General features: G+C 36.3%; 1 protein-coding gene across 1 annotated transcript; it reads right to left on the bottom strand.

The window, feature by feature from the left end:
• Nucleotides 1-3535: 3535 nt before the first annotated feature.
• LOC110455286 (hepatic lectin-like) lies at nucleotides 3536-4933 on the bottom strand. Its single transcript, XM_021505320.1, has 3 exons — nucleotides 4831-4933; nucleotides 4479-4649; nucleotides 3536-3756 (listed from the first exon to the last, which is right to left on the bottom strand). The coding sequence occupies exons 1-3, from the start codon at nucleotides 4931-4933 to the stop codon at nucleotides 3536-3538; spliced, it is 495 nt and encodes a 164-aa protein (XP_021360995.1).
• Between the last annotated feature and the right edge of the window lie 14131 nt (nucleotides 4934-19064).

Here is a 19064-nt window from a genome sequence, read left to right as displayed (position 1 = left end):
TATGTGGAACACGATTCTGTAAAATATAACTATGCAATAGTAGATGAAAATTTCAGCAATGCTGTAAATGGACACTCGATAAAGATTAAAATGTATATACAAGTTACATAGCATAAATCACCACTAACTCAACTATTGACAAAATTAGTATGTCACAAAGCACCGCCATTATTAAAAACGTTGCAGTTCACATACTAGCCATCACACTTATCAAATATAAGTCCATAACACACTTTCCCGCCTCGTCCCTGGCACGTCCTGCTCTTTCACGGTAACACATCACTTTATCAAACTATCATAATCATGGCCAGTTAGTGACATGATATGATATAAAAAAGCATATAAATCCAATTCCAACATACATATATATACATGTATATGTAAAAAATAATTAACAAAAAAACAAAAAAACAAAAACAAAAATAAAAAACACAAATTTGAAAATACTTTCAATAATTGTGTTGACAAATAAATCAACGGATCATTAATAATATAAAAGGAATCTGAAATGATTTCATGTCGTTTGTTAAGAATAAATGCAACGTTGCAATGTATGAGAGTTTACTAATATTGTGGGGAATTGGCAGTGAGTTGCAAAATTATATTCCTCATAAACAAATTGTCGTAACAATATTTTCAATACAAAAATGCTTGTTTTTCATTAATATGTTGTAATGTAAATGGACTAGAAAACACTAAAAACAAAAGCTTAGGCTTGCTTGTTTTGTATGGTTTCAAACTATTTGGAGCCTCAACATATTTCCTTATGAATTGTTTAACCTGATCAGATTTATAACGTCACATTACCAAAAAGGTGTACATAAATTAGTTTTGTATGACATGTTTTGAAGTAGTTTCATAGAACTAAAATGTTTTTCTCCTTATCATAATTAAAAAATATTCTTTTTACGTTACAGTACAGTTTTGAATCTTATATTTGTCGCTGCATATCTATTATTAGAGCATTGATGCTACATAATTTTGTACTTTTTCTTCACGCGCCTGAATCATTTAGTATTACATTTTCTTACAAAGGCAAATGAAGATGAAAAGTCCAAGCTTCGTTTTTTTCAATCTTAATACGCTCAATGTTGTCACCATTGTTCGTGTTAACGGCTTAGATTAATATTTTCTTGTCTTTTTCCATGACTTGCTGTAACCTTATTTTTGCTCGTTTACAACGTTTATAACACATAGAAGCAACTCCCAAGGTTGAATAAGTATATTTTATTGATACACATTACTCCCACGTTTCACAGACGTATCTATCGTTTAAGCTGGAGATTATCAGCTTTTCACCCCTAGGGGGAGATAGCCACGTGCAGAATTGCGCGATCTAACTCATAACAATAGTATGACGTCACGTCAACATTGCATTGACGCCACATTAACAGTAGTAGACCATGGACTTGGTTTAAACTTTGTTTTATTCAAATTTTGTTTGACAATACATCAAGTACATGTTTTATAGAACATAAAAGGCAAAAAACAAGTGTCGTAACATTTACGTAATTTTTTACCTGCTGAATAATTAACTTTTCAACACTAGTTACATGAATGAAGTAATATGTACAACAGAGGAATTACAGGAATAGTGGAGTGGGTAATGGATTGGTATGCAGTGGATACCAGGAATGAATAACATATCAATATACATATGATCATCAGATGGTAATATCATATTGCTATATTGCAATGAGTATGTGGAACACGATTCTGTAAAATATAACTATGCAATAGTAGATGAAAATTTCAGCAATGCTGTAAATGGACACTCTATAAAGATTAAAATGTATATACAAGTTACATAGCATAAATCACCACTAACTCAACTATTGACAAAATTAGTATGTCACAAAGCACCGCCATTATCAAAAACGTTGCAGTTCACATACTAGCCATCACACTTATCAAATATAAGTCCATAACACACTTTCGCGCCTCGTCCCTGGCACGTCCTGCTCTTTCACGGTAACACATCACTTTATCAAACTATCATAATCATGGCCAGTTAGTGACATGATATGATATAAAAAAGCATATAAATCCAAATCCAACATACATATATATACATGTATATGTAAAAAATAATTAACAAAAAAACAAAAAAAACAAAAACAAAAATAAAAAACACAAATTTGAAAATACTTTCAATAATTGTGTTGACAAATAAATCAACGGATCATTAATAATATAAAAGGAATCTGAAATGATTTCATGTCGTTTGTTAAGAATAAATGCAACGTTGCAATGTATGAGAGTTTACTAATATTGTGGGGAATTGGCAGTGAGTTGCAAAATTATATTCCTCATAAACAAATTGTCGTAACAATATTTTCAATACAAAAATGCTTGTTTTTCATTAATATGTTGTAATGTAAATGGACTAGAAAACACTAAAAACAAAAGCTTAGGCTTGCTTGTTTTGTATGGTTTAGTGTATTATCATAAACTAAGGTACACGTCTACATGTGTGTTGTGTATGCGTGCCTGGAGGCAGTGTTTTGGTGTATTTTCCTCTTTGCGAAAGCTCAGATCTAATGCCGACTTTTTAGTGCTATCTCACTGAAAGATTATGTCGAAGTACCCAGAATTGTATTCCATCCCGTAATTATTCTGACAACGGGTTAACCAGTTGTTGCGATTCATCTAAAAGCTGAACATGAAGTAGGGAATAACAAATACCATTTTAAGGACCTTGGTATGCACCAGCCTGGGGACAGAACCCTTTATCTTTCTTACTTGAACGAACCTTCAACACTCAGGCAAAAACTACACATTCCCATGGAAGGCACCAGAAAACAAAATGATCCTTAGAAAGAAATATAAAGAGCCCAAATGTTTCAATTGATACAACAAGTTTACTTGGTCACGTATATGTCCCTAGGTAAAGGACACGTATAACAGTGAATAGTTTATGTATACATAATTTACCGATACCTGTCTGTGTTAACTGAATTATGTACAACAATTTTGTACTTTAGTCATAACGAAGGAGAAAATATAAACATGTTAATGATATTGTAATTTTAGGAAATACAGTATCACATTGCTCCATAATTGAGTGTTAAATTGTTTTGTCATAATAGTCGTCAAAACAATTCCATGTTACCAGTTTCATATACAAATGTATTATCAATCACAAAATTGTCTTTATGATCTTTAGGAATGGCCACAAATAACGATGCATGCAACCATATTTTCATCCCTTTCTAAACAGATGGGGGCGTACTAATCAGCTCTTAGACATTTATTAAGATTGTACAATGAAAAGATACGGTGCATCAATTGAAGCTACATTGTATTTAAAATCTACGAAACATATCATTCAGTCCCAAACACAGAGCTTTTTTTTGCCCGTGAAATTGTCCTAGCGGTTTTCAAAAACAACTTTGCAGATGAAACCTGACACAAGTGTTGGGATTTTCTGTAATAGCCCTGTTACAATGATAATTGGTTTTCATTATCTTAGCTTGATCATATGGCCGTCCCTGATGATATTGATCCTAACCTGACGACTCTTAGAAAATTATGACTATGGTTTCTCACATACGATTGGGCGATTAGCGTGATGAACATCATTAAATATACCATCCATACCGGGATGTATTGAAGCTAAGATATAAACCCCCGATCCAGTCGGCTCCCCTTTTCTCCAGAACTTCTTCGACATACTCATGAGGCTTCCATCTACCCACTTCCACACTCCGTTTACACGGCGACCACCTATTGTTCGACCTTTCCCATCGTTTGTTACTGAAAAAGAGCGAAAACGTTATTAAAAAAACCCATTATAGGCAGTTTGATAAGAAGTTTAATGACCTTTGTTTATAATGCTCTTTTTCCACATGAAAACAACATTTGTCTAAAGATTTTTTTTTACAATGTAGTAATATTTTAGCAATTAAGATGTCTTCTAAATATGGGCTCAGATTTGTGTAAATTAAAACAAATCAGGACAATAAAATGTAGATCATTCGGTTATACATGTACACTTGTCTTTAAAATGTAAAGAATAAAATAAACAAAATGAAAAAAAGCAGACAGGGTTTTTTTGGATTGAAGATTGATTATTTATATTAATTCATCAACATGCACATTAAGAAATAATAAATCTGAACACTCCTGTTGAAATTGATACCTCTCCATAGAACCAAGTATGTGAAAAGACCCAGATAGTGAAGTCAAACAAGGGAGGGTTTACTATAAATCGTGATTGTCAACATTATTCCACTGAAAGCACCGAAGTTTCGAGTTAGCAAATCGAAATTTCGAGTTAGTGGCACAAAAACAAATTGTATTTGTTAGCTAAGACGCCCTTATACTCTTTCGTATTCATTAGACAGCATAAATACTAGCGTTTTTAGAGTGTTTATACCATATCGCCATTTTGTATGACATATTTGTTGTTATTTATCGATCGATGCGTTTGTTCCTGAGGGTTTAAACTCTGTTTCACTTGTAAACAATGTCCTTACCAATCACATAGTTTTTGTAAAACTGTAGCTTTTCAAGTGTGTCAAACACCACCAGCCGAGAATCATCTTCTGCACAGAATGCAACGGCGTCTGGCCAGTTGTAAGCGCCGCACAGCTGAAAACACAAGTCCGAGATGGGGTCGTAGATGTAGCTTGCATGACAACGTATTCCTGAAAATACACAGCGGTACAATAACATTGTTTGTGCGTCGGTGAGGTACAATAGTCAGATGTTAGAGCAATGATGCATACGTTTTTCCCTAGTAAAATATGTGTGGTGACATTTTGTAACATTGCATTTATTGCATTTCTAATTAAAATGGGTGGTTGTGTGGCACAGTGGATAGCGCACTCGCCTTCGCTAAGGCGACCGGGGGTCGATTCCTCGATTGGACGTAAAACGATGTGGGGTCATCTTTCCGTGGGTTTTCTCCGGGTACTCCGGTGCCTCCCATTTTAAGACCCCTCACGCACTAACGTCCGGGCCAACAAGAGTTATTAAGCCGAAATAACTTGTTTCATAATCGTTGTAAAATGTTTACATAATAGCAAGGATTAATTCCAACGTTCATGTGGATAATGATAATTATAATAGAAAATGTAGTATAAAGGAGTAAGTTAAGTATTAATAGGATGTCTTGGCGGTTATAAATAATCACCCATCAGGAAAAAATTAGCTGAAAATGCACATTGGTGGCGTCATTGTTAGGATCTCGAAATCCGTACTACACCTAACGAATGTTTAGAATACAAAGATGAAACCTATGTTCGCTTTAATACAGCTGTTGGTTTAATTGAGAGACATATATCTTGTCTGAAGTCCCGGTCGATGCAGTCAACTACTTTCACCCCGAAGTGCTGCTACCTTGGGGAAAGTGCTGCTACCTTCATTTCAATTGACGCCATTTTCCTCGCAAAGCCCAAACACAATATTGTCAGCCATGTTGTTTTCGGGAAAATGCTAAACTCGATAAAATGACCTGATAAACACTCTTGAATCAGCTCTTTAACTTGGCTGAGGCATTTGTTCAGGAATTGAACAACATCCCTGCATACATCTAAATGCGACGGCGTTGTGTTCAATTCAGTGATCCTAGGTCATTACTAAGCTCATCACTCAAGTATATATCAACAAGAAATGGCAACGTAGCATATTTATAATGTTTCACGAAGGATGTATTATTCCTACAATAATTATACATATACCTGTAAGATGTGCTTCCATATAATATTATGTTTTCCTGCTATCCCCAAATTCATAGTTAATTCCAGATGTCCAGTTTGACAACTGGATTTGTACGGGAAATCTCCATTAATATAGCGCGGATAACGTCACGTGATGATTTGGACACGAGGCAGTTTCATTTAGAAACATAAGTAGTGGCAATACGTTCCAAGAGAGGGGGATGTATTCGAGCAATTTCTTATCGTACTTTGTAACCAACGAATACGATTCTATCTAAGTTTGTGTTGAAACTGATGAACCGTCTAAGAAGTAATAATTTATCATCATAAGTTATTGGACACATGCCAATATTCAAATGAACAAATCTTTGCTGGCATCTCAGCATTTCATAAGGGAACAAGGGACTAAACTCCCTTTTAAAACGTTCACGACAACAGGTCAAACTTTTATTTCAAAAGAAATATGACATTTTGGTAATGGGTTAACATAAGTTCCTAAGAAAGAGAAGAAAATAAATGAGTGTGAGACCAGCCCAAAATATTGCTATTGGGACATGCGGATAGATTAATATTCATCTCCTATTGTATCTAGAAGATTGAACAGAAGAATCACAACACTTCTGTAGAGGGTCCTACGCTGATCTCGTCGTACGATCATACAATGTGGTACAGCAGGGATTTCAACACACATAAACCTATCGAATTCGATATTCCAACACTGCTGGTTCGCCAGAGACATGTAAACTTACTTTTCGTCCAAACTTTTGCACCTGTGGAAATCACAGGACCTGAAAATCTGGCATATCCTTGGCAATGTCTTTGCTCTTCGTTGAAGACCACACCATAACACATTTTCTCAACGAGGCATTTCGCTGTACATGATATTAGAGTGAGGGAACTGTGGTCGAACAACGGGTTACTGAAAACGTAGTTTGCCCTTGACTTGTCCTCTATGTAGGCGGCGACTGTAACATTTCCTCTTGCGTTACCTGAAAATAACAAAGTTTTCTTACAGACGTAAACATTTTTTTTCATTTTATTTTTAACAGTGGCTGATTTACGCAGGTATTTTATCGACTTTTTCATTGTACAATCACGATAGGTACATTAAACATTCGGATCAACATTTAATAGGATAGATATATGTTCAATTGTGTTGATAATTTTATATGAAAAAAAGAAACACAACTTCAACTGTATGAAGATCGTGCTCTGTTCATACCTCGAGCTCCCGAGCTCCCACACCGAATAGCCTAGCTGAGAAATATCAGCAGCTCTGACCATTATCCTATTCGTTTCTCCCTCTGATACACGACCTGTCATTATCATCTATATACTACTTTATACCACCTACCTGTAGCATGATAAGTTCATTATCATTTGTTGTCAGTATGAGAAAAAGTTGAGAACGACTTAGGAACAACTTGAGAAGAATTTGAGAATGGATTTTCCCATTGTCCAGCACTTGGGAACGTTTTTTCTCAAAAAAAGGACGTCTGCTCGCGACAGATGACGTCCGAAACCGGAAATAGTTTCCACACAAAAGTGATCCGCGTAAGAAAATAGTCCGTCATAAACATATCAATACAAAGTTGGGGAAAATATTGTGAGAATAACAATACTATTTCAGTTGTAAATGTGCATATGGAAAAGCGAATGATGATAGGGTTGTTTTAAAAATATCTATTCTACGTAGTTTTAAAGTTCAAACTTCTATTTGTTTACGTTTGTCACAGGCGATCGTTGATCATTGAGCTTAGAGGTCATTTGGAAAACATGGTTAATAATTGAGGTTTTTAATTGGGGAAAAATATAAGGTATTGGTATAAAGATGATAAATAGTTTATCATACTATGCGGTGGACTACAGATTTTATCTACGTGCGAGCGATGAGAAAACTGTTCGAACGACAAACGCTGAAAATACAGTGTGATAATCTATAAGTATCTAATAAATTTAACATGAATACAATCAATTAATCATCTTTGTGCATTTATCATTCATGTATATATCTCTACAATGCGATCAAGGTACTAGTACCATGAATAAGCAGTTTGCCTTTATGATCATATCGAGATTAAAGGTCTGTTGAACACTGCAACATCAAAATCCTCTTTTTATTTCATGTATAGATGAATTTGACATATAAGGCAATAATTATTTGAAATAATTTAAATCGAAACTTGAGAAGTAATGATAATAATTCGAGGTTCTATCACAACCTAGTTCGTAGGTCGTCTCAAAGCGGTTCACAAATTATTGTCCGTGACTATAGGGCCTTTGCAACCAGCCAATATCGTTCTTAACTCCCTTGGGAGCATACAGCTGGTGCTGCCATTTCGGCGCTCAAAGCTAGCATTCAACAATTCTAGCACTGTCAACCACGTACTCGTTTACAGCTGAGTAGACTGGAAAAAGCGGAGTAAAGTATCTTGTTTAAAGATACAACACAGTGTCGTGACGTTACTCGAACCCGCAACCCTTCGGTCACGAGCCTGGCTTCCTACCACCAGAGTTATGTTTCTCCTATGTATGTAAGGAGACCTTGTATTTTGTGTTTTTCATCAGTCCGTCCTTTATACTCATTTCACCATATGACAATCCATAATAATGGGCTTAGCTTACTTTTCTCTGTAGAACTTCAGGATGAATATGATCTTACTTGTAGTCCAAGGGGCAAATGTACGTTAGTTAATTATCTATTTTGCCCTATTTTGTTGCCTCACGAGACGTCCAATTGATGTAAACTTGTGAGTGCTGTATTAATATTTTACTGAATTTTCGTAGTATTTATCTACCAAGTGGTAATACGTTTCTGGTATTTGGCATATAACCGACATTTAAACACCCAAACACCAAATTCGCAGGGCCCATTAGTAGAATATTTGTTCATCCTAAGGAATCAAAATGTTTAAACCATAAGCGGAACCATTTAAAAAAAACACTAAAACATCATGATAAGAATATCCGAAGAAGAGCAACGAAACTTACACCAGAAACAACATATTTGCATGTATATACGTGGAAGCGTGCAATTATACTGATACTGATATAAACCTAAAGGCATGCGACCGTCATACATCACAGTAAACACCATTTGCATCATTGGTAATCTAGGTAATCGCTGTGTTAACAATCTTCCATTGGTTGGAGATATATTTACTTTGTCATATCCACAAACCATCATATAGGAATGAAGGCATGGCACGGCTTATGAAAACGAAAACTCGCTTCCGCTGAGAAGACCATGCACAACATCAGATGATCGTTCAAGGCGATATAGACGCTCTGTGCTACTTTCAAAGACATTTTTGGGTGATCACCATCGTGATTTCACGGAGAAGTGTTATTTCTTTGTGTGATATGAAGGTTGGTGTTTTTTATTATGCTAATGTTTGCACTTTGATTTTGTTGTCACCACCGGAGTATTATGAATTTACCTGGATTTGACTAAGGTTAACATGGAGGGTGTCATCATTGAAGCAGAGGACGCTCATCCTACCGGAACACCTGGTCTTATCCTTAGGAGTTCGAATTATTGTTTTGTTGACACTTTGGTATGCTCTTGTTGTCCTTTTTCACTCCAAGAATTTCTTTTATAATTGGGAAATACAAAGTATAAGCTAATTTGTCAAGTAACCATTGAGGAAAACTATATAAAACATGTATCACAAGAATTTAAATATGAATTACTTGATTTTGAATATAAAACACCTAGTCTAGTGGTAGGAAGCCGGGCTCGTGACCGAAGGGTTGCGGGTTCGAATCAGCTGTAAATGAGTACGTGGCTGGGCAGTGTAAGAATTGTAGAATGCTACCTGTGAGCGCCGAAATGGCAGTACCGGCTGTATGCTCCCAAGGGAGTTGAGAAAGATACTGACTGGTTACAAAGGCCCTATAACCACGGATTGAGACGACCTACGCTTGTTGGAAGCAGCATTAAACGAAAACTTTACGTTGTATTTATTTAAGTCTCAACATCCAATACAGACAATTGACCATTGGTCATACTCAGCATCTTTAGCGGATAATGTAATGCAAGCTGTACGCTGTAACTATACCCCAAGTATGAGTGTCATATCAATGTTTACTTGGAGTTTAATATCGCTAGGAAAGCAACACCGAAATGAGCATGACCTTCGATACTGAGGAATTACCTAGCAACTTTGAATAAACAACTACACAATGATGTTTGTGTGTGTATAGATATAAAATCATAGTTTCCCTGCCGGGATATATATATATTATACCCAATTGCCTTAACCCGTGCTGTGGTCCCTCCCCCTTTTAATATGACTCCTCAAGGATTACAAGAAATGAAGATTACTTTTTTCATGTGACAAGTTAAATTAAAATACTTTTTTTTCTATTTGTAATAACTAAAAAAGCAAAATTTATTTCAAGCTTTCAAATTGCTCCTGCACGGGACTTCGATTAAATAAATCGGAAGGTTTATAGAAATTTAAAAAATGAGGAATTTGATTTTATCACATAAGTATTCCATGAGAGTATCTAATACCAGTTATAATATAACATAACAGGTCATTAAAAGACGATGTAGCAAATAATAATACATTTGATTGTTCCACCCATTAAATTTAGTGATTTAAGAATGTGTTAGTAGGGTAAATGTTTGATGCCAATAAGGACTGCGTGAAACCGAAATACCTGAAATAATATGAACGAGGATAATTTTCATAAAAAGATCTTACTTATTAACGGCCCCAATTCGCTAAAATGTGTTGAACAACTTTGCAGATGGACTAACAGACGGAAGGTGAATATATTATATACACTAGTCTTCGTATGTCATAATATATTGATTTTAAAACAAATACTCGGATATTTTGAAAAAAATACCCAATGAAACTACTTCATAAAACAGCTAGAGAAATTTAGTCAGTAAATGAAGGGTTGTATTTACCCGCTGCTGCAACTCGGGAGATTGTGTAAATGGCGAAAATAGTCACTGTCCGTGAAAACATTGTGAACCTATCATTATAAACTGGTTAATTCCTTCTCCTAGAATATTGTATGCTGAGTGAGTGTTTATTCAAATCGTAGGTTTTCCATCGACGGAATCGGGATCGCGGTGATAGTAGCGGACCTCAAATGTCACTAGTTCGTAGCAGGAGCTTCAGTCCCGTAACTAAATAATTTAAATCACTTATGGCGACACGTAGGCTAGGTCGTCCTATTCCGTCTTTGCGTATTGCAGAGTTATCTTCTCTTGAGAGCAGGGATTGATTGTTACGTCATTTGTTTGTGAGAGTAACGTCATCAATTTTTGAGAGAACGACGTAATTTTCTCACACATACAAATGACGTAACAATCAATGCCTGCTCTCAAGAGAAGATACCTCTGCAATACGTAAAGACGGAATATGCGAAAAGTAAATCAGCATCATATAGGAGAATTATGTATTAATTATATTTTTAAAGATGTTATATTAATCATATTTTTAAAGATGTTATATTAATTATATTTTTAAAGATGTTATATTAATTATATTTTTATAGCTTGTCTTCTTTTCGTTGTGAACGAAATATGTATTACTGTGGTGGGGGAGTGGTTTAGTTGATACACCTGCGTAATTAGATTTACCTTAAGGAAGAAAGGGAGAGGTTGTAGACGATATTCAGATACAGCGGTGTTTTCTAGGTAGGGGTATTTAATTAGAGTATATTAAAGCATATTGAATAGCATAGATATTTGATTAATATAATCTTCCCCTACCTTGAGGGTTGGTGATTTCTCTGTTACACCCTCAACGTAGGGGATGATTATTTTTCTCCCATCCTATTATTTCAGTCACAGCTCCACCGACGGTAGTCTGCCATATTTGTAAACAAAAACACATGTGGGGTATGCATATCGTCATTCACTTTTCATGACGTCACAATTACCGATGACGCATTTTAATAACGTCACAATTTAACACGTGTTAATCGGCACGAGGTTATCTCCCCCTAGGTGGTGACAAGCTGATCTTTCCCGGCTAAAACGGGAGACACACCTGTGAAGAAAGGAAAGGGATAAATCAAAATCACTCCTTTGGTGTAAGATCAGCCAATGCCAGCAACCTGTCTCGTGCTATCGGTCTTCGACAGGCAGTATTTCACAGGCTGATTCAACACCAACTCATGCTTTTATCCATTACTTAATATCGACACAAACGAAATAAAACTGTAACATAACTTATAGTGTCAATGGGGGCACCCTACCCTGTGTTATTATCAGTAGACTAACATAAGATATCGTTCCTTTTTAACACTAAAAGAGTGAATCATGTTTTACTGAAATTATGAAATGCAAATTAAGAACCTTTGTAGGTGAATACAAAAACATTAACACACACTTGTGCTCATCTGACATCTCTGAGTGAAGATATTCTCATATATTTACATTCTGTGTTGCATTTGCCTATATGTCGTTAGTAAAGCAAATTGCAGTATATGAGACTGTATACTGCAATTTACAGTGATACTGGCCAGTGTAGGAATACAGCTGGTACAAGGTAAACAAACATGGCCGCCCGATACTTTCGGTATCAATAGGCCTATAGTCGGAAACCATTCTGGGTTCGTTAGAATTTAGCAATATAGGTCATCGCAAAAAAATTAAGCAACTTGACAAATTATGACAATATAAACTTATCATAAGATGTGTAGGTACACAAAATTATTGTAAGCGCCATTCTAGAAACGAAATTACCAAGTTTGTTAACGACATCACACAGGGGATCTGTTTCGAGATTTTGAGTTATGCATAACATCAGTGAATAACAACAACACTAAAATTTAGCATTTCTAAAACCTTGTAAAAGTCGAGGGTATCGACAAGATTTTTTGAATGTGTATAAATATTTTTTTAAGGGTTGTGGTTTTTCAGTGATGTCATCCATTACTCAAAATCACGAAACAGAGCCCCTTTGAACGTCGTCTGCTAGCGATGCTAATCTGATCGATTAGCCATGGAATCTATTTCAAACGAAATGTCCTTGGAATCGTTATCACCTACTGAAAGAACCACTTTAATTAAACATTTCCCAGCATATATGCTATTATGCTGAAAATAACGTAATATTCCAGTCGAAGGAAACATAAGTGTATATTTGTATTGTACTTACAAGTGTAATGAAATATATGACAGGTCCCTATATATAGTATACAGTGTATATTTGTATTGTAATCACAAGTGTAATGAGTTTTAACAGGTCCCTATATATAGTGTACAGTGTATATTTGTATTGTATTCACAAGTGTAATGATATATTACAGATCCCTATATATAGTGTACAGTGTATATTTGTATTGTACTCATAAGTATTATGAGGTATAACAGGTCCCTATATATAGTGTACAGTGTATATTTGTATTGTACTCACAAGTGTAATGAGATATAACAGGTCCCTATATAGTGTACAGTGTATATGTGTATTGTACTCACTATTGTAATGAGATATAAAAGGTCCCTATATATATAGTGTACAGTGTATATTTGTATTGTATTCACAAGTGTAATGAGATATAACAGGTCCCTATATATAGTGTACAGTGTATATGTGTATTGTACTCACAAGTGTAATGAGATATAACAGGTCCCTATATACGGTGTACATTGTATATTTGTATTGTATTCACAAGCGTAATTAAGCATTGAACTGCTTTTGTATGGTATTTATGATCTATTTGAATGACACAGCTTTGCAAGCAAACAACATAATGCGCGCTCTTTGTTATTCAAATAGATCATAAATACCATACAAAAACAGTTCAATACTTATATTTACGTTTTCTCTGCCTCTTATGTTCTTTTTTGACTTATAGTTTATATTTAAAATTAAAAATGCCCGCCTTATCGACAGTCCACACAATTTCGTTCAATAGTTTGAACAGCGTATTGTCGCGTGCTGATTGGCGAACAAAGTAGTACTTTGAAAGGGCCTGTTTCCAGTAATGTTAATTCTCCATAGGAGCCTGCCCCCGTATAATTTCTTATCTAGCTCAACTACTGTTTTTTTCTTTTCCGAAGAATAATTTTACACCTTTCCGACACCCAGATTTCATAATTTCAGTGAAAATGTATTTTTATAAAGTTGTCAATTTCAGCATCAAAGACATAAGTTCGTAAATAAAAGAAGGTTATCTCGAAATTGTAATTCGCAACATAGTATAAATTTCTTTTGATAAATATTTCCAAAACATCGTGTTTATTCATAAAACATAAAAAAAAATATTCTCGGATGAAAATGCACTTGCAGAGACACAATTATGAAGAAAAATGCCATAAAATTGCAATTTTCTCCCGTTATATAGTTTTGGATGCAAATTTCCATCAGAAAATCGGATAGAGCTTTACTTGTTTCATATGTGTACCAAAAATCAGCTAATTCCATGTGGTGGAACGTTCTCATATCGCCGCCTGAATGTGGTTGTAAATTGAAAGAAAAGGGGAAATGAGTAACAACCTTGTCTGAAACCCTATTATATAGCTTATTATATACAAACTTTTATATTGAATATCAGAGCGGATATTTTCATGACAGTTTTATGATGTGTAACGACTAAATAAACAGTATCGATATAAAGATTTACACTGAGGACACCCTGATACATGAATACTGTTCTATCTCAAGTTGTCCTCTTCTGAATTTTCTGATCGTGTGGCCTTGTACATTTATCCGTATCTTCTTGTCTTTGTCTATACGTTTACGGAATCATTGACTCGACGCTAGCTATTCTTGTCTCACTTTCCTTGTTTTATTGTCCCATCTCCAAAGCGTTGTGGCTCTGTCAGGGTTGGGACCCTGACTTGTCTCACTTTCTTTGTGCCTGCCGACCACGCCACATCGAATAGATAGATTATCCATATGAAATACTTTATTTTGTTCTAAGTAATCAATCAATTCTGCGCTTCTTGGAGGTATTGAATGTGATTTATTATATTGTCTTGTTATTTTGTGTAATTAGTTGTTCGTTATTTATCACACATTTTCGCATAATTGTACCAAACTACTAAGTATTAGCTGTTTACAGCAATCATCGGTGGCTTGCTATTTTGTTACTTTATCGACGCTTCATAAACCAATCGTTATTGTTTCAAGATGGAGGGTAAATGTGTTGGAGAAGGGTGTCAAGTATACTTCAAGAAACGTAGTGGCAATAAGAACAGAAGTGCACGCAATGTAAATAGTCCACAATATAAATGGCTCCTAGATACGCTGGTGCAACAAGGATTGATGTCAGCAAAGGAACAAGCACTTATTTGCCAGAAGTGCTACATGAAGTATCTTCGGAACAAAAATCAGCCTGAACCTGAACCCGAGCAGAACCAGGAAATAGAGGAAGAAGACGACTCCCCGTCCCATATCCTGCCGTTGCTGACCCTTCATGATCTTTTGAATGGATCATCTTCACACAAAAAATGCTGTCTCTGTCTTGTTACCTTTGCAAGAAATGGAACAAAATCATCAGTCTTACCAAAACGTGCAAGACATCACCTGATCTATTCACACAAACTGTGGTGTCCCACCTCATCCCGCGTCTGCTCCATTCACCTTATTGGTAACGACTTAGATCCGTCTACAGAGGTTGTCCTTGATGGTAGAGGTTCCTTGGAATCTCAGTTACCATCAAAATCGTCCGAAATCATTAATGACCTCCTAGAGGTGTCGCACGTCCTTTCACAGAACCAGTCTGCGTTTACAATAAGCTTTTCTTCTCTTGATGACTCGGCATGCATGGCCTGGACAGGTTGGTCCAAAGATCAGTTCCTCGAAATCCACTCGCACTGTTCCCCATATCTTTCATCTGGTATATATACCAAGACTACACACGATGCTCTATTACTGTTCTGGGTAAAACTGAAAACCGACATTTCCTGGAGTCAGTGTTCTTCTCTTTTTGGAATTTCCAAGTCAAGTGTGTCCAAAACTTTCCACTCCATAGTACAGGCATTAGACACATCGATAGTCCCACAATTTCTAGGTCCGGATCACTTGACAAGAGAACAGTTGCTCGGGCACAATACTGTCTTTTCAGAAGCATTTTTTGGAGATAAAGCCACTGCCATATTAGATGGCACCTATATTTATATCCAGAAAAGCTCCGACCACAAGCTCCAGAGAATGTCCTACTGTGGCCAGAAGAAGAGAAACTATCTCAAATTCATGAGCATCGCCTTACCAGATGGCTACATTCTGGACACAGTAGGACCATTCACTGGCAGCGAAAATGATGCTACAATTACAAAAAAAGTCATGGACAAGCTAGTTACTTGGCTACAACCAGACGACAACGTTGTCGTTGACCGAGGTTTTAGAGATGTCCTACCAGTTCTCGAAGCCTCTGGCCTCAATGCTAGCATGCCGTCATACCTGAAACCCGGTCAAAGTCAACATTCTGACGTCCAAGCAAATCTTGACAGAACTATCACCAAATCGAGGTGGATTGTGGAATCCTATCATGGTCGTCTGAAACACTGGACGTTCTTCCGAACGCAATTGGTGTCTAACAGCTTTATCAATGTCATCGAGGCTTTGCTTCGAACCGTCACAGCCTGTCTGAATGGTATTAGAGGACCGATCTACCAGAGATCTCCAGAGAGAGATGCCAAAGATAGGCTAATGGCTGAACGTATGAAGGACCGTTTGACAACACCGAATGGTTTAGCTCAGAGAGTCAAGACAGATCCGGATCTATCTAGACGGGCAAGGTCCGAGTTTGTCAAGATGGATGCATCTTCCGTACTGTTTCCCCGTCTCGATCTTGATTACTTGAGAACCATTACGTGTGGAACGTATCAGATATCTCTGGCTCCTGGTTACATCGCCGAACATTTAAGTGATGACGGAGACTATGAGGTGTGGCTTTACCAGCACTCCCCAGACCTTCTCCGATGTCAAATACATTCTCGACACAAAAGCCAAACGAAATATAACGTTTGGATACGGTTCACCGTTTCACCCGATGTTGAGGCCCCAATAAAGGACTACTACTGCCAGTGCCCAGTTGGAGAGAGAACGATGGGAATGTGTGCGCACATCTCCAGTATCTTGTACTACCTTGGGTATTACAGGACGCTGGAAAACCCTCGACCATTACAACCACAGGTAAAGAAATTCCGACAAAACTTGAAATAGTTTTCCATGCGGCAACGGAGTGCATATGTCGAAAGTATGTTTGGGGCTCGATATGAAAGATCCCCGTTACCATGTGACTAACCAAACTTATAAATATAGGTATTATACAATCGCCCGTAGCTATGAACACTCCCGTAAATGCGAAAACCAACCAAAATCATAAGGAACACGTTTTGTTTGTTGTTCTGTCTATTTGTCAGCCAATGTCTTCAACCACGGGGACTTGTGAAGTAGCCATCTTGGATTTTTTTTATGAAAAAGTGTTTCTCTCACTTTTTTTCATATCTGTGTACATATTCTCAACATACCGAGCAAATACTCTCGTTTTTTTGTTAATTATCTAAAGAAAGTCGAAAATCGGCAATTCAACCATAGGCTAATTCAACCCAACATTTGAAAATGTTCCACCACTTACATTTTGATGATTTTTCCTCTCATCAATAGCATATTACGTACTGTTTAATAGGATAAAAATTGGTTTGCATCCTACGCCCATAAAAGGGTGTATTCTCTAAAAACACAGTTTTTGCGTCTAAAATGTTATCATCGAAAATGGCATTTTTGAGATTGTTTCTTCCATAAAACAGCCAAATGGCGCGATGGAAGCATGATTTTTTGTCATAATCATGCCATGAATGTATTCTTTACGGTGACCATCATTTGATTAGATTTTCATTAATATTTTACATAACATGCACATTTTATCAACACTTAGACAGCTTCTGAAAGGTACAACTTTGAGGAGCCATATAAAACAAACCAAGTGACCTAAATCTTTATACTTTATAGATTTGTGACCACAACGGCATGGCCAATGCACAACCAACAGGAAATTTGAATCAGAGAAGGGGCCGTTTTGGAAACTGGCCCTTTTAACAAACACTTCAATTTTATTCCACAATTCAATATCAATTCAATTGCGTATGATATGTCTATATGGTGATTTAAGTTTTTCAATAGAACTCTGAGCTGAAAGTTAATTTGAAATTGTTTCGATTTTTCCTCGCGCCTGGACAAATACAGTGAACACCGTAAATCTGACCTTGCCATCCACGAGGGAGTTATTTATGGAAATTAATTCGAACTTTTCTCTTTGCTCATTTTGTGAAGATTCCAGGCGTGAATGTATTTGTTGATTGTATGGGAACCTAACAACAGTCGGTAGATTCAATAACAGCCTCGTTATTAGACATGTCGTCAGAAATCAGGAACCGTGGATGCGAGACGCGTGAAACTGATAGCGTTTGAAGTGATTGATCTTGCGACGGAGCACAGGCTCGTTACAAATGTCTGAAATGTTTATGTGTGCTGTGACTCATTCAGTAGGTCTGTAACATATGTGTCAGTAGGTCTATAGAATATGTGTATTTCAGACATTTGTAACTAACCCCTGTTGATCAGTGCAGTGTAACAGACGATATTTCTGATAAATTGCATGAGCGTTAAAATTGTTTCCATTGCCGGCATTGGCATTGGTGATTTCAACCGATGTGCATTTTGTACGATATTGCAGACCTTGGTCTTGTTTTCGTTGTAATAAAAGTGTTTTTTATTTTATTTTTTATTTTGCACATAAATTTACAATGACATTGTCAAATCTCACAATGCCCAGCGATATTTCAGCAGCCGTCATGTTTATTTATATTGGATATTGTAGTTCCGGTCAGTGTTGTATTAATACGCTAAGAATTGTGTCTCGTGATGCATGGTAATTAAAATCCCATCAACGACACAGCTTTCAAAGAGGCTATATAGTGACAATGCCATGCAAATGTAAATCTAACCTGTTGTTGCCCAAATCGACTATCAAAAAATGTATAGGTACTACATACACATGTATAAGGTGGATTTCTAAGGGTATGGGTGTTTTTTTTTGCTTTCTTCGCTTTCTTAGACAATATATTTTTTATTTTGAACTCCCGGAACCTATTTGCCAAATTTCAAAACCACAATAACAATTAAAATGTAAACCCTTTGGTTATAATAACTTCAACACCAGGATAGTACAGTGTAACAACGTGGCTTCAGAGGTATGTCCTTTGACAAAAGATGAATAGATTTTTTTGCCCTTTTACTTGAAACTATATTGTGGCTCTTACCTTTGAAACGAAATAAAACAAAAAGCATTGATGAGGATACTCGCCCTAACTGAGTAATGTGAAAGTGTGTGTGAAGTGAAAAGGAACACAAGTAATGGACCTAAAACTAACATAATGGCATATGGACAAATAGACAGACGGGCGACTGAATGGGTTGT

This window comes from Mizuhopecten yessoensis, unplaced genomic scaffold (assembly GCF_002113885.1).
Source record: "Mizuhopecten yessoensis strain PY_sf001 unplaced genomic scaffold, ASM211388v2 scaffold8195, whole genome shotgun sequence".
NCBI classification, from domain to species: domain Eukaryota; kingdom Metazoa; phylum Mollusca; class Bivalvia; order Pectinida; family Pectinidae; genus Mizuhopecten; species Mizuhopecten yessoensis.
The sequence above is the reverse complement of the archived record's forward strand: the minus strand, read 5'-3'. Positions and strand labels throughout refer to the sequence as shown.

Coding starts and splice junctions, on each gene's coding strand:
- LOC110455286 (XM_021505320.1), bottom strand. CDS start 4,933: ATGGGAGGCACCGGAGTACCCGGAGAAAACCCACGGAAAGATGACCCC. Junction 4,650..4,830: donor GGTCGCCTTAGCGAAGGCGA/GTGCGCTATCCA, acceptor GTGTATTTTCAG/GAATACGTTGTCATGCAAGC. Junction 3,757..4,478: donor TTACAAAAACTATGTGATTG/GTAAGGACATTG, acceptor GCTCTTTTTCAG/TAACAAACGATGGGAAAGGT.